Raw genomic sequence first — 22,831 nt, 5'->3', positions numbered from 1 at the left:
CAACTGTGATGTCAAGAAAAGATGTCGTTATCTGGAACCCTGAAACAGAGGGCCGTAGTAAAACGAGAACGTTCTACCTAGAAGACCTTAAATGTTGAAAGACAGATCACATGTGGACTCCCATCATTGGTGTTGGTCTGTCCACCAAGTGCTCAGTTGCTACCATGGTCTCCTGACTGTGTTTTCTTTTCGTCCATTTGTCCCTAAGCTTACTTTAAGACCGGTCACTTCTGCAAGGAAGGAAAGGAGGAAGAGACAGGCTCAATTCTCTGGAGTCTGATGCGAAAGGGGAAATGCAGGGGATGGCGACAGAGTAAGTGGCAGGTCTTTGATCCACCTCTCCTGCTCTCTGCCAGATTTACACACTGCCCCAGCATCCCTTGTCCATTTCCTGCAGGAGATATTAGGAATATTGGGGTAGGTGTGGATTGGGCTGTGAATGGGAGGAGAAGACCTGAGATCAGACACCAGGAGACAGGAAACGTTAGACAAATTGGACCCTTAAACAGAGAGATGTTTGCGTCAGGGGTCAGGGTGTCTGCCTGTCAACCAAGCACTCAGACTGTATTTTCTCCTGTATGTTTGTCCATGGGACAGCCTGCTGTCTGCTCTAGGGCATAATTGGTACCACTGGAACAAAGCAAGGAGTGGGAAATTGCACCACATCAGAGCAGGTTGGTATGACAGTGGATACAACTTCGGGTGTGGTAGTGGTGACCGACGCAGGCCCAAGAGTGACTGGGGTCTAGTCTCAGGACTCCTCAGCCTCTCTCATTGCCACCAGATTTTCCCACCGACCTCACACCTGTGTGGTGGCAGGCCAAATAGTGTGGTAGCTGTGGGCAAAACGAATGTAACAGAGGGACTTTCTAATAGCCCAACAGCTCCACCAAGAATTCAAGGTCCAGTCTGTGTGTGTGTCCCTGCACGGACCGACACAATTCAAAGAGACTCAAAGCCCCGTGTCCTTCTCTCTCCCGAGATCCACCTCCAGTGGCATCTCTGGCCGTGTTGGAATTGCTGCTGAGCAACACCCTCAATAGATGTGCACCACCTGGGAACCATCCATCCTCCCCCTGCTTGGTTGTGCCTCTTCGGCACTCTGTCTGTGATATTGGCTGAGGCTGGTCTTGGGAAGGAAGCTGGTTGAATGGTATACTGGTGATTGACTCTAACTCTTATTTCCAACTGTATGGCCTGAATCACCGAAAATCGGTAGTATGAAGATACAGAATTGTGAGAGATCTGTGGTAGAGGCAGGGACTGTGGTACTGGTATTATATTTAACTATGTTCCCTGTAACTGGTACTATGACTGGGGCTGAGATTGAGCCTGGGGCCCAGGCCAAGCCTGAAAAGAAGGCTGGAGAAGAGGCTGGGGGTGGGGCTGAGACAGAGAACAAAGTTCCGATGGTGGTCAGACCCAAGGTTAGGACCCAGGCCCAGGTAATGCCTGGGGTAAGGCAGAACTCCATCCAAGGTTATGAATGGTGCAAAGCCCAAAACTGTGTCCTTGTCTATGAATGGGGTAAGGCCCAAAACTGAGTCCCAGGCAATGGCTGGGGCAAGGTTTAGAAGTGAAGTCCAGACAATATCTGAGGCAAGGCCCAAAACCAAGACCGGGGCAGTAGGTAGGGCATGTCCTAAAAGAGGCCAAGGCAATCCCTGGGCCAAGGCATAAGGAAGAAGCCCAGGCTTGGGCCCAGACTGAGTTTAGGGCTGAGGCAATGCCCCAAAAAGAGGGCATGCCCCAGACCAATGCAGTAGCCTGGCCACTGCTCAGTAGTGAGTGTGGCTCAGGTGCTAAACCTGTGGCCCTGTTTCTGGATAGGGAACTGCTCACGGTGGACACTGAGACCTTTCCTGGCTCCCAGGGTCAGACAGGAATCCAACCCTGGTTTGGATCAGGGGAGGAAACTAATACCAGGTCTTGGTGCTATCCCAGGCCCAGGGCCAGAGCGGAGGGCTATAATGAATCTGGATTCTGGTCAGCAGATGACACCTCTACGATGTCTTCCTTCTGGGCTGGAGAAGAGGCCAGTATCAGATCACGGCCCAGGGAAGAGGCCAATACCAGGTCCAGGCACAGGGCTAAACATGAACCTAACGCCAGGTCTCGTCCCAGATCCAAGCAAGATTCCTATATTGATTCCTAGTCTGGGTCTGAGGAGGAGTCCGGCAACCCATTCTGCTCCTGGGTTGGAGAAAATACCAATAACTTGTTCAGACCCAGAGTCAGAGATGAAGCAAATGTTAGGTCCAAGCTCAGGACAAAGATAGAGGATGCTTCTGAGTCTGCAGAGGAGTACTTTAAGGAGTCCTGGTTTGTGCCTGGAGAACAGGCCGATAGTAGATTCAGGCCCAGAGATAAGGAAGAGCCCAGTACCGTCTTGAAGCCCAGGGCCCAGAAAGATGTTGATGACAGTGATAGGGTCAAACAGGAGTCCAGGTTTGAGGAGGAAGTCATCACTGAGTCCTGGTTCTGGGCAGAGAAAGAGGCCAGTATGGAGGCCGGGGCTTCTGCCATCTGTGAGTCCATACCAGGGGCTGAGGAGGGGGCCATCAGTGGATCCTCGTTCAGGACTGAGGAAAAGTTCAGTTTGGGGGCTGTGGCCAGAGAAGAGACCAGGCCAGAGTCTGAAGAAGAGGCCATATTTGGGTCGTGATTCTGGGACAGGGATGAGGCCCGCTTTGACCTAAATCTCAATCTGGTGGACGAGGCTAGTCCCAGGTTCCGCGATTCAGCTGAGGAAATAAATACATCATCCAGGCCCCAAACTTGGGAAGAGGTCACCGTTGAGTTCAAACCTGGTCCTTGTTATTTCGTTGGTTTCCCATCCCCAAGCCCCTTTAGAATTTCTGAAGAAGCAGCAGCAGCTGCGTTCGCTGAACTGTCTGAGGGAAAGCCCCAGGATGCAGAATGTACCCCAGAAGGGGAAGAGCAGGAATCTGTGCTTCAGCCCGATCAGCCTGATCCTGAATTCCCATTTCAGTAGGAACCATCCTACAGGTCAGTCAGGGAAATTCGGGAGCACGTTAGGACCAGGGAGAGTGCAGAGCCTGAGAGTTGGTCCTGCAGCTGCATCCAGTGTGAACTTAAAATTGGTTCTGGAGAGTTTGAAGAACTCCTGTTAATGGACAAAATCCGAGATCCTTTTTTTCAGGAACTATTTAAAATCATAATAGGTATGAGAAGTGCTCCTCAATTTACCCGACATTTCATTCAGGATTCGGGTGTCGTCTCACTTATTGAAACCTTGTTCAATTATCCCTCCTCCCGAGTTAGGACACAGTTTTTGGAAAGTATGATCCTCATGGCTCCACCATATCCAAATCTAAACATGATTGAGACATATGTATGTCAAGTGTGTGAGGAAACCCTTGCACAAACCGTGGATTCCCCCGAGCAGCTGCTTGGATTAGGGCTGCTTAGATACCTCACTACAACTACTGACTATCACACACTGGTTGCCAATTTTATGTCTGGGTTTCTCTCCCTATTGGTGACAGGAGACGCAACAACAAAGTTTCACGTTCTGAAAATGCTGTTGAATTTGTCTGAAAATGCCGTAGTGGCCAAAAAACTATACAGTGCCAAAGCTCTATCGATATTTGTGGGTCTTATTTTTTTAACATACTAGAAGAGTCAAATGATAACAGTCAAATTGTTATTAAAATGTTTTGGAATATCAGTAATACTATAAGGAACGGAACAATGGCCTTAATTGATGATGATTTCAGTCTTGAGCCACTTATTGCTGCATTCCATGAATTTGAGAACTTAGCCAAGGACCTACAAACCTAGATAGACAATCAACATGATCCTGACCCTGAGGGGGGACAACAAAGCTAATATGATTAACCACCTGCCTCTGATCGGCCTGCTGTTCCCAAAGAGCCCTGAGTAGTGGCTTTCGTTTTCACAGCCTGGTTTTATGTTGTAACTTATGTTTTTAAAGCTGATGTTAACTTGGTCCAATTCTTGGTTTGAGCTGGCTCATTTTGTGGATGCCAAATGAACATCAGAGCTGAAAACACATGTGGTGATATTTGTCTTGCCATCCATATTGCGGTATATTTCAAGTATTGAGCTTCCAATGAACGGAGTCGTTTATGTAAGCTACCCTGCTATTTGTTGTTTAAACAAATGGTTCCTTATTTGAGTCTGTGTTTTCAATAAAGTTCTGTGTGAAAACTGGCAGAAGTGGCCCTCCTTCAGTGTAAAATCCAGATGCGGGTACTTTGTGCACACTGACAAACATAGATAATCAGTAGCATGACAAACATAATCTCATTGGAAAATTCCATTCCTGGAGCTTAAGAAGGAAAAGACTACTGTGGGCCGTGGTACTTGAGGATTGCTTCCGAGAAGAGGGACCCACTTAAATTGGTCGCCGAGGGCTAGGGTAAGACAAACCATTAGGTCATTCTTGGGAGTGAGAAGTGGTGGTATGAAGAAAAAAAGTGTGTAACTTGAAAATCTGCTCCGGAAGCGAGGACGTACCCTGTCTGCCTGAATTAGGTGAGACAAGTTTAGTTAGGGATGCAGTTGGAATGAGGCCGGTTTAGAGACCTAAGTCAGCCAAATCTGCACATTTTACAACTCAAAAGTGCAGGTGTTGCTTCAGTACCACCTAAAGAATTAAGGAGTAGAATAGCACACCAACTAAATGGAGTCAGGAGTTAAGATTCTCTTTGTGCTCCCAGTCCAAAGAAAGTATTAAGGAAATCTCATTGAGCTATTAAAAATGGTCTGTTCGTTGGCATGAAATGACAATCATGCTTTTATGTCCAGTGAAATAGAGAAGAGTGTGAGTGACATCTATGGGAAATTAGATCCCATTTTAAATCCGTGTGTGAATAAACACAAATTCTATGAAATTTCAGTATGATTTTCTAAGAAACTTCATATATTCCATAGCCTAGAATAAAATCACTCATGTGTGGGATATAAAACTGAAGGCAATGGAGGAACAAGACAGACAAAGAAACAAAAACTCATAGACACAGACAATAGTTTAGTGGGTACCAGCGGGTCGGGTAGGGGGGAGGGGTGGTGGAAGAGGGTAAAGGGGGTCAAATATATCGTGATGCAAGGAGAACTGACTCTGGGAGGTGAGCACACAATGTGACACATAGGTGATGTATTACAGAATTGCACACTTGAAACCTATGTGATTTTACTAACCATTGTCACCCCCAATAAATTTAATTTAAAAAAAACATTAAAAAAACCTACCATGCTAAAAACAGTTGTCAGAGATAAACATTAGGGAGATTGAAAAATTAATATGACAGGACTTTTTCTTTTAATATGCTTACAGTTAGTGCCTCAAGTTATAGGCAGACATGTTAGAAAGGATACAGTTATATAAGTGAATAAACTGTATGCGTTAGAAATAATTTTTAGAGAATAAACCACTTAGAAAAGACAGAAATGAATAAGACTTAAGGAAAACTAGCTTTTTAAATGAAATGTTTAAAGAAAAATAAATTATCCAAGTTATGTTTATATTCATCTCTCGACTGTACAAAGATGCCAAATTTTTTTACATGACTATTTCATTTAAAAAAATCCTAACATTTCTGTTTGCAGTGACAACAGGGTTATGGAAGCACACAGACAGTGGCGATGGTTGCACAACATTGTGAATGTACTTAATGCCACTGAATCGTACACTTTAAAATGATACCTTTTATGTTATATCTTCCATATTACTAAGTGAAAAGGTCACGCCATACTTTCAGATAGAAACCACAGAACTCAGGGATAGACTTGGTTTGGAGAGGGAATCCAGACTTGTGCAAAATAGGTTTTATTATTTTTTAGGCACAGTGAAAATGTTATTTCTGTTTTGTCTGAGGATGCTGTTAATTGTTGAGAAGGTAAAATTATGACTCATAAGTTAGAAATGAACATTTGAAAGATTTTCCAACACAATGAAGAACTGCCGAGATTACAAAAGGGGCTGAAGGAGATATGTGTGCATAATCACAATAAAAACAAAATAACGTTAAATTTTATATACACATAGAAGATTCATAAATGTTAGGATAACATTGCTGGCTTAAATAAAAAACTAGTTAATATCTTAAGTGCAATCAGTTGTAACCATGGATGTTATGCGTTCCACTGGACATAAGCCATTTCCAGTATCGGACAAAATATCTACCAGTTAACACCAGCCTCTCAATGTAGAAAACATGCTGTGTCAATTCCTCAAAAAAATTACGAATAGAATTACCGTATGACACAGCAATCCTTCTCCTGGGTATCCACCCAAAAAATCTGAAAACATTTATACATAAAGACACGTGTGCTCCAATGTTCTTTGCAGCTTTATTTACGGTGGCCAAGACATGTAAACAACCAAAATGTCCTTCAATAGATGAATGGATAAAGAAGTTGTGGTATATATACACAATGGAATACTATTCATCAGTAAGAAAAGATGAAATAGGACCATTTGTGACAACATGGATGGATCTTGAGATTATAATGCTAAGTGAAGTAAGTCACACAGAAAAAGCAGAGAACCGTATGATTTCACTGACATGTGGTACATAAACGAAAAACAACAAAGGAACAAGACAAACAAATGAGAAACAAAAACTCATAGACACAAACAATAGTTTAGTGGTTACCAGAGGGTAAGGGGGGTGGGGGGTGGGAGATGAGGGTAAGGGGGATCAAATATATGGTGATGGAAGGAGAACTGTCTCTGGGTGGTGAACACACAATGTGATTTATAAAAGATGTAATACAGAATTGTACACCTGAAATCTATGTAACTTTACTAACAATTGTCACCCCAATAAACTGAAAAAAAGGAAAAAGAAAAAAAAAGAGAGTGAAGCGGAGCACTGCACTGAAATGATATCCAGTAACCTGTGCTGTCATTACCCAAGTTTTGTGTAACTTTTCTGGCAGAGCAGCATGCTTTTTTTTCTCCCTTTCTAGTACGCGAGATTTATGGAAATAGGGTAAAGGAGCAGTTTTGCCTCCCTTCACAAACCACAAGTGTTAACAGGGATCATCCCCGTGCTGGAAATTGGAATTTCAGCGTTATTTTGCCTATCAAGATTTTTCAGGACAGATCCTGTGTGTGTGCTTTAAGATGTCGCCCCGAGTTTTAGACAGAACATTCAAAGTCAGATCGTCTCCAAACCCCTCATCGAATGTTCCCCCGCCATCGCTGGGCTCCTACAGGGCAAAGGCCAGGCCTCGGGCTGGAGCGCGGGCTCCCTACCCCGCCTTCCTCCAGCTCCCGGTCTTCGCCACGGTCAGGAGCTGCTGTCCCCGGTGCTGCAGGGCTGTGGCAGACAGGCCGCCCGCGAGGTCACGTGGGCCGACGGTGGGTCACGTGGGCACGCCCTCCGTTGGGCGGGCCTCGAGGTGTGTCGCACGCAAAAGAGTGGGGAAGGACGCGCGCGTGAGGACCGGCCGACTGCCGCGGGAGGAGTGGCGGGACGCTAGGGTGGGGGCGTGCGGGGTGTTTCGCCACGCCGCACTAGCCTGGAAACTACTCTCTCGAGCGACCCGAGCGGCAGCATTTGTAGGTAGAGGAAACAATCCCGCGGCCGGTCGCGAGCGTCTTAGCAGGGCTGTCTGTTGTCGCAGAGCTCAAGAGGCAGGAAGTCATCCTGCGGGAGGCACACGCGGAGAGAAGCGGCGATCGCTCGCTGGCGGACCGGGTGGGTGCGAGGCCCCGAAATGGCATCCGCGGGACGCGGTGGCTGAGCCTAGATCCGGTGCAGTAAGTGCCTGGGACCCTCCCGCCCCCTCCGGCCTTCTGAACGCCCCGCCCCCGCCCCCGCCCCCGCCCGCGCTCCCCGCACCCCGCACCCCGCACCCCGCACCGCGGTCTTTCAGTCTGCGTTTCTCGGTGTGGGTGGGGGAGGTGGACGACACATGGAGGCAGTTGGCTTCAGGGGAAGCCGAGAGACAGGAAGCGGTGAAGTGACCTTCGTGGCCACCCAATTCGTGTAAACCGGTGCTGCCACTGGCTCTGGAAAAGCAGGTGTGAGGATGGGGACCTTGCGCAACACCCCTGTCCTCCCATCTGTTCGCCACTCACGCTCTACGCGGTCTGTCTGTTCCTGACGATGGGGATGGATGGCTGAGACCGGCTCAGATTTGGGGTAGGGTGGGGGAGAAGAAGGGCGGTTTACGTCTGCATTTTGCTCCCAGGCTCCAGCTGCCTGGAGATGCGAGAGAAGAACGAACCCCAATCTGGGCAGCTCTAGGGAAGAGGGAGGCGGACGGACTCAGGAGGAGGGAACCTAGATGCGGTGGGCCCCTCACGGAGGATTTCTCATTGGGATACTGCCAGGCTTCTCAGCCCCCAAGAGGATCTCTGGATCTCAGCCCCAGGCAGCAGCTTCCTCCCATCTGGGGCAACTACGTCTGAGGCTCCCTCCCTTTTCATTCCTGGGTCGCAGGGCAGGCTCTTTCTGGGAAACACCTGCAGAAACTGCTGTATGCCTGGTCTCATAGGTTCCCCTCTGCAGACACTTGGCTCTCTTCAGTGTGTTTTGCTCTCTGCCCGATTCATAGGGCTTGCCCCCCACCCCCATTCTCATCCTAGGTAGCAGCCCTTCCTAAGTCCTTGTCCTCTCTCTCTAACAGAATATTACCCCCCTGATGCCCCAAGGCTGGCTACTAAGGCACTTTAGGAAAGTGTCCCTAGGAAGTAGTTCCTTCCCCTAACCTACAGTCAACGAAAAAACACCCAGTCTAAGAGAAAGCTTATAAGAGTTTATCTGAGCCAAACTGACGACAATTGCTAGGAAGCAAAGTCTCAAGGGACTGAGAAAATGCTCCGGAAGATGGCCGTTTTGCAACTTATTTTATACACTAGAATCAAAGGAGGAATGTTACATGAAATCCATTGGTTGTAGATTAAGAGGGTGAGAGAAAGCAAAGTGGGGAAATCTCTGGGATTGGATAAAAAGCAAAATGGAGAGACACATGCTTTTTTCACATTGGTGGGTACAGGATAGTTAATAGCATTTTACAGCACCTAGAGATGGTATTTGGGGAACGAGATAGCAGTGAGGGATTTTGTAGTTTCCTGCTCTGGTGTGCTGGATTGTGCCCCCTGGAGGGTCCAGAAAAAGGGATTACTCTGACATTCCAAGGGTATGTTGTCTTAGATGCAAAAAGACCACAGATAGGCTCACTTAAGGTAAAGACTGACCTTTGTCAAGGAAGCTACAGGCCAAGGATGTAACTTCCCGCCATGGCCCACCTTAGTGAGGATGTTTATGTTCACGCCATCCTATGTGGTTATTTTCAGTTCTCCTGAGCTTGTCAGGTTTAACATGTGGCCCCTTTTCCGTCCACACTACTCATATCCTTATTTTTATCCTCACTATAGGCTGAAACGCTGCTGTAATACGACTTCAGGCCCTCCTGTTTACATTGAAAAGCTAGCATTGAACAGTGGGTAAGTGGGGTAAAATTACAGACTGAGGCCTAGGACTACCTCCTCCTCTCTTACCCCTGCCTCCTTGGTTATCGTCTTTCCTCCACGCTCCAGAATTAAGGTAATCTAAGTGTGGTGGCCAACGTTGAGGTTGTGGTCTTTCCACTCAAGCTCTGTTGTCTCTGGTCTGTGTCTGTGTGTTTTTAGAGTTTGACATAGGAGAATAAATACCTCAAACGTGGTGTTGTATAGAAAGAATAGATCTAGCCTTTCTCCCTGGTTCCTGGCACAGTTTCAAAAAACCTTGGGAATCCTTGAGTGATAGGATTGTCTTTGTTATGCTAATGAACCGATATCTGGCCTGCCCTTAGGTGGCCTCATGATGGGGCCTGGTCACCAGAAGGACCAACCAGGTGATTAGAGTTGGAACTTTGGCCACTGCAGGAAAGAGGGCTGGATTTGGGATTCAGTCAGGTGACCACTGATTTAATTGTGCTTACATATGAAATCCCCAGGAAAAAAAAAAACAACCCTGGACTTTGTGGAGCTCCCTGGTTCGTAAACACACTGATATCCGGGCAGGGGGATATATGCCCGGAACCCGTGGGAAGAGGGCATGGCAGCTGTGTGTCTAAGACCCTTCCAGACTTTGTCCTATGTGTAACCTTTATAATAAAACTATAATTCGAAGAATAGCACTTTTAGTGAATTCTGTGAATTGTTCTAGGAAATTATCACATCTGAGGGGGTCATGGGAACCGCTGAATTTATAACTGGTCAGTCAGAAGTATGGGTGGCTCCCCAAGACTTGTAACTGGCATATTATCTGAAGGGGGACAGTATTGCTGGGGACTGTCCCTTTAAATCTGTGGAGTCTGATGCTACCTTCAGGTGGTTGGTGTCAAAGAACTGATGTCCCAACAATGGTGTCATGCATCCCTATTTTTAGCAGCCACCCTTAGATTAATATCTGTGCATCATACATCAACAACAAAGTGAAGGAGGAAGAGCCCACCCGTATATTATGGGTGAAAAAGTAGCCTGTGTGACATAGCCCTGCATTTAGATGATTTTTAAATCCTCTATCATTTTTTTCTTTTCTTATCGGAGCTCCCTCAGGTTAGAAGTCCTGCTGGGGGTTCTGCATTCATATTTGGGGACCTTCACATTGCGGCCTAGCCAGATACCTCTAAGTCCCATGGGCATCCCAAAGCAGACCTGTGGGTTTTTAACGTCTCAGCCAGAGGGCGGGGTGACTGGTGTGTGTGTCCGTCCAAGAATGAAGGTTGTGATCACTGGGTTCTGATCACTCCTTGGCCACGATCATCCCTCATGTTTTTCGGGAGTGTAGATGAAGTAAAGACCTCATCACTCATATGGCTCTTTTGTTTCTGTCCCCTTTCTGGATAAATATTACGGGCTAGCTCATGGAATAAATATCACGGTCCATTCACATGTCATTTGACCTAAAATGTTGCTGCCTCGGGATAAAGTTTGAGTGAAATTGTCATCTCTTCAGTCATAAATGAAGGCAAGGTATGTTCTTACAGCCTTGCCGGACGATTAGCACCCACTGACACTCTCTGCCCCCAGTTTCCAAAGAGCAGCCTTCAGTGGGATCTCCTCTATAGGAGACCACCAGGTTCCCTATGCAGGGTTTCAAGGCCCGGCACCCTTCCATACAAGTCCACCTTTCTGTCTCCACCTCCCAACGCATCCTTCCAAGTCAGTGTAGGGGCTGGAATGAGATAAGGACACACACAGTTTCAGGAGGCACTCCCTCTCAGGTGCCTCACCCTTGTCCAAGCCCTGCTCCACTTTGCCTGCACTCAGGCCACACTGGACTCTCCTGCTGTTTCCCAACCCAACTATCCCCTCTGCTTGACTACTTCTGTGCCTTTCCCCACACTGTTCACTCAATCTTCAGTGCTCTCACAATCGTTCTCTGCCTACGGGAACCATACTCATCCTTTTAGGCTCCGCTCAAATGCTAGGTGTGTTTGAAGTCTTTCTGACACCCTCACCCTTACTCTTTGCCCCTTGGTAGGAAGTAATTCCTCCCTTCTGTATACTTACACAGTATTTTATTATTTCCGATTTTAGCATTTGTTTGTTTATACCATGTACTAGAGTCAGGTTTTTTTGTTCTTTGTTTTTTGTGGGGATTTTTTGTTTGTTTTTTTTGTTTTGTTTTGTTTTGTTTTCATGAAATAGACAGAACTAGTTTTGAGGGACAGGTAGCACAGAGGGAGAAACTTGGACTTTGGAAGTGTAAAGTCCAAAGGAGTACAGTTTCCAGGCTCTCAGCCTCATGTGGAAAGGTGCTGGCTCAGGTAGTAAATGGCCATCAACTGTGATTGGATGGCCATCAGCTGTGGCTCGTTGGCCGTCAGCTGTAACCAGTGAGCCACTGGCCACTAATATAACTGCTGTGGCCACGGTAGCAGAAAATGGGGGCTAGCAAGAAGATGGTGGCTGAGCCAGCAAGAGCGGATTGCAGTTAGGACAGCGGGTTGCAGATAGTGTGGCTCCTGCTTCCTGTGTCTCCAACCCAGCTGCCAGCAAGACCATAGTGGTCTGACTCCCCTACCTATGGCTCCGTGGGTGTTCCTTTTTGGCCTCACCACAGCCTGCGTTCTCATGTGGGGAGTGAGAGCAGAGACCCCGCAGGCCTCCCCGCGCGACAAATGGAGCAGCGAGCAGGACACTGTGCCAAAGACAAAAACAGGCACAGCTCGAGGATAGAGAGTAAGCATCAGAACCAGACTGAGATGTAATGCAGATTTTGTGATTATCAGGGAATTTACAACATGTATGATTACTGTGTTGACAGCTCTAATGGATAAGCTGCACAGGGACTGTGTATGGCAAATGGCCGAGACCTAAACTGCTTCTAATTAATCCCTGCCACATTTGCACACTGGCAAAGATCATGAGAGCTTGGATGGGACTGCAAGACAAGACAGAGGACAGGAAGAGGAACCAGGACGGTCCCTACCTGGTACCTGACACTTGGCTGTGGGGTCACAGACAGACAGTGGGGTCCTGACAGGGAAAGGTCCTCTTTCTTGGGCAACTGTGGGGACGGCAAAATGGCAATAACATGTGCTAGGATTTCGAATGATCAAAAAGCAGTGTGGCAGCAAGAATGAATCTGGGCGCATAGCAGTGGATTCTCTCCCAGGGTTAGAGGTCTCGGTCTGCCTTTAGGAGGGGGGCAGTGGTGAGGCCTCCGTGGCAGCCCCCTCTCCACTTTCCTCCCTAGGCCCCCAAACAATGAAAGAACTGGGGGGGGGGCACCTCAGGACCTCAGGGTCGGTCTGGCCTTCGATGGCCAGTCGGTTCCCAGCCAGCATTCTCCCAGCCCCCCTCCCATCAGCGTCCTGGAAGGATGACGGCCAGGAAGGGGGACGGGGCGTTGGAGGAGGAGGGGGCCAGACACACCTAGGGGCGCTTTGTATCCACGCGCTGCTGCTCCCGACCTGCCCGGGGTCCCAGAGGTTATAGGGCCGGAAACGTCGTGGGGGCTCCCGGCAGGGGGCCGCGGAGGTCCACTGAGGCGGGCTGGCGTTACCTGCCCCTCAGGCTGGGGCTGCTCCCGGCCCCGCCCCCTCCGGGTCGGAACTGGGGGGCGCCGAGCGGAGGCGGGTGCGTTGAGCCCATTGGTGCGACCTCCCTCCGCCCCGCTTTCCCGACACCCTCGCGGCCAGCGCTTCTTGCCGCATCCTGCGCAGCCCCTGCCGGGTTTGGCGCAGCGGCGCGGGGGCCGGACGCCTCTTTGCAATTCGGTGCGCACGCGAGGCAGGGAGGATCCGAGTGAGGAGGTCCGAGGGGAGGGGAGGCAGGCCACGCGGGCCCGAGCCTGGAAAGGCAAGTGCGGGTGCTCTGGACGCGGGCGGTGGCCCCCCACTCTCGGCAGCTTACGACCCGCGCCCAGCCCCTGGCATCCTGGCGAGGAGGCGGAGGCGGCGAACGGGTCCGAGCCGGTTTTGGAGAGAGGTGCGCAGCTCCGGGGTCGCCCGCGCGGAGGCGCGGAGGCGCGGAGGCGACGGGCTGGGGCCCGGCCCAGGGTCCGGGAGGGGCCTGAGAGGCTCCCTGGGCTCCTGGGGAAGCGACCCACGCGGCCTCCCCCCAGCCTGCTTTCCGGGAGAGGCCGGTGGGGGAGGCTGCTGCTGCGGGAGAAATGGCGGAGCCCTGAGCCGGAGCTGGGATGGAGGGCGGCGGGGCGGGGGTGTTGGCTACTCCGGGCCCTGATTCTGGAAAGGGGCCTGTTGGGCCCCGCGTCCTTGGTGCTATCCCTTCCCACAGGTGCCTCGTTGGTGCAAAGTCTGCCGTCTGCGCGGCAGCGAAAGGGGTACTGACTGGGTAGATTAAGAAGACACCAAAATGAGGGGCGGCCCGGTGGGTCAGGCGGTTGGAGCGCTGTGCTCCTATCGGCCAGGTCGTGGGTTCGATTCCCACATGGGCCAGGGCGCTGAGTCCTACACAGCTAGACTGAGAAACAACAGCTGGAACCGGAGTGGGGGTGGGGAGGGGTGGGGGGGGAGGGGTGGGGAGGGGTGGGGGGGAGGGAAAAAGGGAGGGGGGAGACACGAAAATGAAATGTGTGCCTTTCTCTTAAGACAGCAGTTTTATTGCCTTGCATATTTAGATTTTACACCCTATACATGCAAGGAAATGGCGGGGTGAGGAACCCATCAACTCTGACAGGAAGGGTCCATGGAAATAAAGAGTGCGCTGTTAGTCCACCTTTGTCCTTGGGGAATCTGTCTTCTCGACATCCCAGCCCACTTTAATATGTTGAGATACTGGGGGGCGGTGGTTTAGAATAGAGGGGAGGTTTTGGAACAAGCAATTTAGAACGCATGAAGTCATTCTGCTTCTTTACTTGCTGGTTCCGGAAACCTAAGCATCATCTCCATCCTCCCGGCCCAGTCCCTGTCATTTCGGGGCAGAGGTAGTCCCACAGATGTTGTGGAGTTCCTGAGGGTGGATACCTGAGGAACCATGGGAGTTGGAAGACATTTTTTTGTTTCTTTGTTTTTTTGCTTATTTCCTGATCCTTGAAAAGGAGATGTTAGGACCTGAATTCTGAGTATCTGCCCATTAATTAACCTGATGTCTTTTCTACCATTATCAACATAATTTCCTGGTGGTTGGCTGAATGCCCCTACCTCTTTCTGTAGGGCGTGACTCTTCTGCAGCTAGAGGACTGTTCTTTGGGGGGAAGGATCGCATCTCCAGAGGTCCCCTGCTGCGAGGACTGGCTGGCATAGGTGCTGAATGAGGTAGGATCTATGCATGCATGGAGAAGAGGAAAAGGCAGGGTCATGCAGGGGTGCTGTGGAAATAACCGTCCCCATTATCATTACTGCCTGCTTTCTAAATACAGTTGCGTATTTTCCACTACCCACTCTGGCACCTCATTTTTGTTCAGGGAGAGAGGTGTGGCCTCTGCTGGGAAAATGACTGACTTCAGAGTTGGGAGGTGTAATAGACAAGCTGCAGGTCTTAGTGGAATGCAGGGGGAGTCATTTGGGAGGAGCAGACAGGTGGGAGACATTTAACATGACCTTGAACTTACGAAAGCATGTTATAACACTTGTCATGAGTGTTGGGCCCACTCAGTCTCCTCTGTTTTCCTTCCTTGGCCTTTTTGTCTATCTATAGGCTTGTTCCTTTGTAGGTTCCTGTTGAAATCTGTAGGTAGCTGTTCGCTTTGAACGTATTTAAGAAAGAGGCCGAAAACTATTCACTTGGATCCAAGGTGAGTGTGAGCGTGAGCACCCCTCTTGAGTGGGGATGGGAATTGGATGTTGGCACGTCAGTAAGTCCAGATCATATCTTGGAGCCACTGTCTTCCAATCTTCTAGACACCTCTGCCCTCACATTTGCGTATAGGAAATGGGTGTGGGGTGTGCCAGGATCGTGCCTATGGGGTAATCGATAGATACCCAGGAAATGGGGAGGGAAGCCCTGAGGAAGACCAGGGAGGCCAGAGTCGTTCCACAGTTGACCCTTGAACGACACGTGTTTGAACTGCCCGGGTCCACTTACACGTGGATTTTTTATCATGTGACCACAGTTCACTGGACCCACGCAGTTGTACTGACTGCAGTTCAAACCCTCATTGTTCAAGGTTCAGCTCTGTGGTTGGGAATCCACATGTGCTGAGGGCCGACTTTAGTTGTCTGTGGGTTTTCTGTTGCACGCGAGGTCAGCATCTCTAACCCGCGTGTCGTCCCCCAAGGGTCAACTGTATAACCAGAGCTGTAGATTTGAAAAAGGGCAGGCATTGGGTTTGGAAAGCAGAGTGGATGTCTGCCCAGCAAAACTCAGAATTCCAATCCCTCCTGTGTTTTTGTCCTTAGGTCTGCCTGTGATTTCAGCTGTAGGGCTTATCAACACTGGAAGCAAGGAAGGAGGAGGAAATTGCACCAGATCAGTCAGGTTGGTGTGCGGCCTACCTGGATAGACCTGTAGAGTGTAGTGGTGTATACCAAGGGGGCTGGGCATTCCTTAGCCTCTCTCCCTTTCAGCAAGCTTTCCCACCATCCCTGCTACTATTCAGTGCAGAGAAAAGAGTGTAGCAATGCCAGGGCAGGACACTGTTGGGCATTCGTGGGAGTGTGGAAGGGATAAAACGAGGTAACAGTTTTCTACGATTCCACTTCTCCGACCACACAGTCCCTGTCTACTCTGTTATGTCCTGTGTGGCTGCCTGCATAGATGGAAGAGATTCAAAGCCCATTTCCTTCTTCCCCCTCAGGTCCGATTCCAGCGGTGGCTGTGGAGGCCTTGGCGTGGCGGAAGATTACCCATCACCTTCCCTCGGCCTGAGTGCCTCTGCCCTCTGTCCGTATCATTGACAGAGGCTGTGTGTTTGGCAAGGGGACTGCGTGCCTGCTGAACCGACAGTGGACTGTAACTGTTGCTACAAAGTTTCTCTCTGATCCAGTGAAAGAGTGTCAAGACATCGGCCTGGGACAGGTTGAGAGCCAAGGCCAAGACTGTATAGGGCTACCTATATAACTGGGCTTCAGCCATGACTCGGAGTAGAAACAAGGCCAAAACTGCAAAAAAGGCTGTTGTGGAGGCCGAGGCAAAGAGAGAGGCTGCTGGTGTAGTCAGGCCTGGAGCCAAGACTCCGGCCAAAGCAGTAGCCAAGGCAGGGTCTCAGGCAGATTCAGTACCAGAGACGAAGGCAGTGTCTAAGAACAAGGTTGTAATTGAGATGAAAGAAAGATCCCTGGCAAATTTCAGTCCCAAAGCTGAAGATGCGGCCACAGGAGTATCTCGGTTTCGTTGTGTGGCTGAGGCTAGTGCAGAGTCCAGGTCCATGCGTAAAGATAAGGCTGGTATTGGTGCCTGCTCCTGGGCTGGGGAGGAGACCAGTGTTGGTTCCGGGTTCTGGACGGGAGAAGAGACTGGTAATCGTTCCAGGGCTAAGGATGAAGAGAGAGCTGATCCTGGTCCCCCGTCCTGTGCTGGGAAGCTGGAGCCTGTGGTGGCCGGGGCTAGCTGCAAGGCTAGGCCAGGGGCTGGGGAGGAGGAGGAAGAGAACGTTGTTGGGAACTGGTTTTGGGATGGAGACGAAACTAGTTTTGACCCTAATCCGAGACCCGTGAGTAAGATAGTTAGGCCGCAGCCTGTGGATGAAATTAATGAAAAGAATAGGCCGAAGGACTGGTCTGAGGTCACTATCTGGCCCAAAGCCCCTGCTGTAACCCCAGCAGTGCTAGGATTTAGATCCCAAGTCCCATCTGAGACAAGGCCTCCTTCATATATTGTCCTGGCCTCAGCTGAGGAGAATGTTCCTTCTTTGTCTTTGGCAGCAGTGTGCTCTTCCATGAGCACTCCTCCATGCTCACAGCCTATCCCTGAGTGCCCATTTGGTTCTGAGCCTTGCATTCAGACCATAGAGGAGATTAGACGCCAAATCAGGTTCAGGGAGGCGAATGGGATTAAGCCATTTGCTTGCCCTTGCAAAATGGAATGCTACATGAATTCTGAGGAATTTGAAAAACTTATTACCTTACTTAAGTCAACTACTGATCCTCTCATTCATAAAGTAGCTCAAATTGCAATGGGGGTCATTCATGTTCATCCATTTGCCCAAGAGTTCATCAATGAGGTGGGTGTGGTGACGCTTATTGAAAGCTTGCTCAGTTTTCCTTCCTCTGAAATGAGGAAAAAGGCCGTAATTACTCTGAATCCTCCTTCTGGGGATGAAAGACAGCGCAAGGTTGAATTACATGTCAAGCATATGTGTGAGGAAACGGCGTGTTTTCCCTTGAACTCACCCGGACAGCAGTCTGGATTAAAGATACTAGGGCAACTGACTGCTGACTCTAACCATCACCGTATTGTTGCCAATTACTTTTCAGAGCTCTTTCGTGTGCTGTCCCTGGGAAATCGTAAAACCAGAAATCTTGTTCTGAAAGTACTGTTGAATTTGTCTGAGAACCCAGCTGCAGCCAGAGACATGATCAATACAAAGGCATTAGCAGCATTAAAACTCATCTTCAACCAGAAAGAAGCAAAAGCCAATCTGGTTAGTGCCGTGGCCATATTTATTAACATAAAAGAGCATATCAGAAAGGGCTCGATTGTAGTTGTCGATCACTTGAGTTATAACACACTCATGGCCATCTTCCGTGAAGTTAAAGTGATTATTGAGACAATGTAAAATGAGACAGAAATAAAAGGGAACACTTTGAACAATCTCCAAACTCTTAATAACAGGCTGTCTGTTCTGAAAGAGCCTTGCAAAATGTTTTGTTCATTACAGTGTGCATATTGTGAGTTACATCTTTATCACAGTATTGTGGCCGTCTCCAGCTTTGAGCTAGACGTTTTGGGGGTATCAAATGACTATTCCATCGTGAGCTGAAAACGCCTGTTGATTTTTACCTTGTGTCGATGGGACGCTTATTAACATTTCACTTAAGAAGTTAGTGAACCAGTTCATCCTAAGTAAGCTAACTTGTTCATTAGTATCTGCTTAGATCCATTTGTGGCTTCAAACGACATAAAAGATAATATCCTTGGACTTATAATCTAGTTGCGGAAATGCGCACACAAGATAGCAGTACGTGCAATCACGCATACACACACCCTCACTCTCTCTGTGAAATGTGCACTCCCAGTACGTAAAGGAGGCAAGGGTTGCTATAAGCTGTTTAGTGTAAGGAATTACTCTTTTATTCTACTTACGTCAGATAACTCATTTCTCAGTGTGTGAAAGTACTGGGTTATATGCTTTGAGGTTTTTAAGCCGTTAAGAAACTAAAAGAAGATCATACTGTTAATAGTGTGTGTAACTTGCTCCCCTCCCCGACTGACTGTGTATCGTGAATGTCTTTCCATGTCAATAAATACGCTTCTGCAACATGTTTTTGAATCACTCAGTGTTTTTGTGTATGTGTGTTCACAGTTGGTGCATAGTGCCTAATCTTTCATTGCATATCCTCTTAATAAACAACGTGCACAAATGTCTTCTCTTGCAAAAATAGCACTAAAGTATTCTGCCACTTGTCTTTCCAATCTAATATTTACATGCTTTCTATTTAATAGCTTTCTTGAGATGTAATTGACATACGTTAAAGTGTATTTAAAATATACGATACGATAAGTTTTGACGTGTACACACGTGAAACCATCGCCACAGTGGAGATAGTGACCGTGTCCATCAAACCCAAAAGTTTCTTCACACCCCTTTGTAATCCTTCCCTCCTACCCCTCCCTATGTCTCCGCACCCCCAGACAACCACTGACTGCTTTACGACAATATGGAATCATTATCATTTTCTGTAGTTTTATAGAAATGGAATCATACAACATGGATGTGGGGGGGGTCTGTCTTCTTTCACTCACCATGATTATTTGAGATACATCCATGTTATGTGTATCAATAGTGATTACTTTTTATTGCCAAGTAGTATTCCACGATATGGCTATACCACAGTTTGCTTATGCATTCGCCTGTTGGACATTTGGGTTGTTTCCAGATTTGGGCTATTAGAAATAAAGCTGCTGTCAGGATTCGTGTACAACTGTTTCTATGGTCATATGCTTTGCTTTTTGGTAAATACCTGGGAGTAGGATGACTGGATCATATGGTAGGTATATGTTTAACTTTTATGTTTTCCAAAGTGTACCATTTTACATTGCTGCAGCTGTGTATGAGAGTTCTGATTTCTCCACATCCTTGCTAACACTTGGTATGGTCAGTCTTTAATTTTAGCCACATGTCTGACTGTGGGTGGTGAACACACAATGTGACATACAGAGGATGTATCGCAGAACTGTACACCTGAAAACTGTGTAACTTTACTAATATATGTCACCCCAATAAACTTTAATAAAAAAAAATTAGCCACATGTTCTTGTAGACAGAATATGCATTTCCCTAGTGACTAATGGTGTGGAACATCTTTTCACATGCATATTTGCCATCCATATAGCTTGGATGAAGTATGTGTAAATCTTACGGCCCCCTTTATTTTTTTTTAATTGGGGGTGTGCATTTGGTTGATTTTTAAGAGATTTTTATATATACTGGATACAAGTCTATTATCAGATACGGTTTACAAATATTTTGTCAGTCTGTGGATTGCCTTTTTATTCTCTTAAAGATGTCTTTTGAAGAGCAGAAGTTTTCAGTTTTAATGAAGAATAATTCTTTTAACCAGTTGTGTTTCAGTGCTACATATAAAAAACAAAAATCGTTCCCTAACCCAGGTCACAAAGATTTTAGAATATGTTCTAAACGTCTTACAGTTTTAGGTGTCACATTTCGGTCTATGATCCATTTTGAGTCCTTTTTATATGGTACAAGTCATAGGTTGAAGTTCATCTTTTGGCATAGAGGTAACCAACTTTTTTGCAGCATCACTTTCTTAAAAGACTTCTTTCTCCACTGAGTTGCCTTTGCATCTTTGTCAAAAATCCGTTGTCCCTGTATGTATGGGTCTGTTTCCGGGCTCTTTATTGTGTTCCTTTGATCTACTTGTGATGCCACACTGTCTTGATTACAGTAGCCTTATAATGTCTTGATGTCAGGCAGTGTGAGTCCTCTGACTGTATTATTCTTCAAAGTTATTTTGGTTATTCTTTCTTTTACACATGAATTTTAGAATCAGCTTGTTGATTTCTACAGAAACTCCAGCTGGGATTTTGAACACGATAGCTTTGAATTAGTGGATCAATCTGGGGAGAACTGACATCTTAACAATGTTGAATGTTCTGACCCATGAACAAAATATATCTCTACTTATTTAGGTCTCCCCTTTAATTTATCTCAGCAGCATTTTGTGGTTTCCGTGCAACATACTCTTTAGTATATTCTTTCATATTCTTTAGCATGTTCTTACATTCTTTTTCCTGTGGAAATCGATGCATCCTTGTTTATATCTGTATGCCTGTTTGAATATTTCTGTATGATAAATTCCTTGAAGTGGAACCGCTTTGTCTTAATCATCAGTGTCAGTGCCCTCCAGCTAAATACCACCAGGAACATGCCTGTATTTGAACAAGTTGAGTTGCAGAGGGAGAGAGAACACACGCCGTGGGGAATCATGGGGTGCGTCAATAAGAGGGTTTAGAAACGACGTATTATAGGATTGAGACTTGTGTTAGGTGATAGGGGGAGGGTTTAAGGAAGTGAGGCTTTGCTGTAGATGGAAAGCTGTCAGGAAGCATGAGTAATTCTATGATTCGGCATCTAAATCAACCTTACTCTATGAATGGGGAAGACTAGGGCAAGGCTACAGTGATAGGGAAAGAAGTAGCAGTCCCTCGTAATAGCCAGATTGGAGGTATATTGGTCAGTTTTGTGATTGGGACTATGCTTCTCTGTGTTCATACATGATTACAGAGTGGTCTTGTTTTTGTCTTGATACATCGCAGTCACAGAGTGGCCTTATCTGATATTAATGGTATGTGAAATTGTTTATATTCAAGAAGAGAACACCAAGGCCTAGCTGTGAGTGCCAGGCCAGCACCTGAATGTCAGGGGTTGCTTTTCTTCTCATGGATATTTACAAATTTTGATATGTATTAGCTAACTGACCTTTACAACATATCCCCTCAACTCATGGAACGTGAATGTCTCTGTCACGCAGGGGATCCTGCTCGCTGTGCCATTTGTCACGCGGGGCGTCTGGCGGGGCGGTCTCTGATGGTCTCTGCTCCCGCTTCCCACATAAGAACGCAGGACGTGGTAAGGCCAAAAAGGAACACCCACGGAGCCATAGATAGGGGAGTCAAACCAATATATTCTCGCTGGCGGCTGGGCTGGAGACACAGGAAGCAGGATGTACATAAGCTGCAACCCGCTCGTCCTAACAGCAGTCCGCGCTTGCCAGCCACCATCTTCTTGCTAGCCGCCATTCTTTCTGCTAGCGTAGCCACAGCCGTTATATTAGTGGCCAATGGCTTGCAGGTTACAGCTGACGGCCAACTAGCCACAGCTGCTGGCCCCCTGATCACAGTTGATGGCCATTTACTATCCGAGCCAGCACCTTTCTATTGTGAGGCCGAGAGCCTGGAAACTGCTTTTTTGGGGCTTTGTCCCCACAGTCTCTTTCTTCATATACTGGCCAACACGTGGTATCAATGTTTTCAATCTTTGCTACTCTGAGAGGCAATAAATAAATAAATAAATAAATAAATAAATAAATAAATAAGTAATAAATAAACAATACAAATTCAGCTCTGCCTTGTTTTTTATAACATTTTAACGCTTACATAACGTTCTGTACTATGGATGTGGCACTTGAAGCACAACCATCCTGTCGATTTCTTTAAAAAAGTGTCTCCTAGGATTTTTATTAGGATTCCACTGAATCTATAGTTCAGTTTGGTGAGAATGGGCAACATCTTAACAATACAGAGTCTTGCAAACAACGAAGACTGTATGTCCCTCTATTGAGGTCTTTTTTAATTCCGTGAAGTATCATTTTTGTAGTATTTGATGTACAGGCCTCGCACATCCGTGGACAGATCATTCCTAAGTATCTCCCGCTTCTTGTTGCTATTGTAAATGGTAGTATTTTTAATTAAAATCTCTGTATTTTATTTTCATTGAACCGCCAGCAGCCAAATGTTCCACAGAAGCTGTTAAGGAACCTCTGAGTGAGAGCACAGGTTATTCCAGGATGGAAAAGGTATTTGATGCATAACATGCATTTGCCTGTATTTCCAAGTCAGCGTTTATCTGTTATTGTCATTCTACTGAAACTAGCAAGAAAAATGTCCCAGACACAATTCAACACATCATCTCCAAAAAACTCCCTCACTCAAACAGCTCAGTAGCTTTGAAATTTATGTGTATGGTCAGAAATTCAACATTGTGAATTGTGGGGATATTTTTCTTTACACTGCGTAAATCTACCTCAGTGA

The 22,831-nt window shown here is 47.3% G+C and overlaps 1 protein-coding gene and 1 pseudogene across 11 annotated transcripts; both read left to right on the top strand.

Moving 5' to 3' along the window:
* Positions 1-1,310: 1,310 nt before the first annotated feature.
* LOC308495405 (G-protein coupled receptor-associated sorting protein 2-like) lies at positions 1,311-4,047 on the top strand (annotated as a pseudogene). Its single transcript has one exon. The product of its transcript is annotated as a G-protein coupled receptor-associated sorting protein 2-like (transcript).
* A 3,336-nt stretch (positions 4,048-7,383) lies between these two features.
* On the top strand, positions 7,384-18,822 carry LOC308495409 (G protein-coupled receptor associated sorting protein 3-like). Of its 10 annotated transcripts, none has more exons than XM_081043556.1 (6): positions 7,384-7,756; positions 9,380-9,548; positions 14,614-14,715; positions 15,114-15,194; positions 15,799-15,877; positions 16,197-18,822. In XM_081043556.1, exon 6 carries the CDS (start codon positions 16,473-16,475, stop codon positions 18,114-18,116), a length of 1,644 nt encoding a protein of 547 aa, XP_080899682.1. In that variant the 5' UTR covers positions 7,384-7,756; positions 9,380-9,548; positions 14,614-14,715; positions 15,114-15,194; positions 15,799-15,877; positions 16,197-16,472; the 3' UTR covers positions 18,117-18,822. The 10 variants fall into 10 exon arrangements, with proteins under 10 accessions (XP_080899682.1, XP_080899683.1, XP_080899678.1 ...); XM_081043557.1 differs by having other exon boundaries at positions 7,386-7,756; positions 9,380-9,448; XM_081043552.1 differs by having other exon boundaries at positions 7,386-7,756; positions 9,380-9,448; positions 15,098-15,194.
* The last annotated feature ends 4,009 nt before the right edge of the window (positions 18,823-22,831 follow it).

This window comes from Rhinolophus hipposideros (assembly GCF_964194185.1).
Source record: "Rhinolophus hipposideros genome assembly, chromosome: X".
In the NCBI taxonomy this organism is placed as follows: domain Eukaryota; kingdom Metazoa; phylum Chordata; class Mammalia; order Chiroptera; family Rhinolophidae; genus Rhinolophus; species Rhinolophus hipposideros.
Note: the sequence above shows the minus strand (reverse complement) of the source record. Positions and strands in the feature narration are given on the sequence as shown.

Excerpts from the sequence above, each read along its gene's own strand:
- LOC308495409 (XM_081043556.1), top strand. The coding sequence starts at position 16,473 with ATGACTCGGAGTAGAAACAAGGCCAAAACTGCAAAAAAGGCTGTTGTG.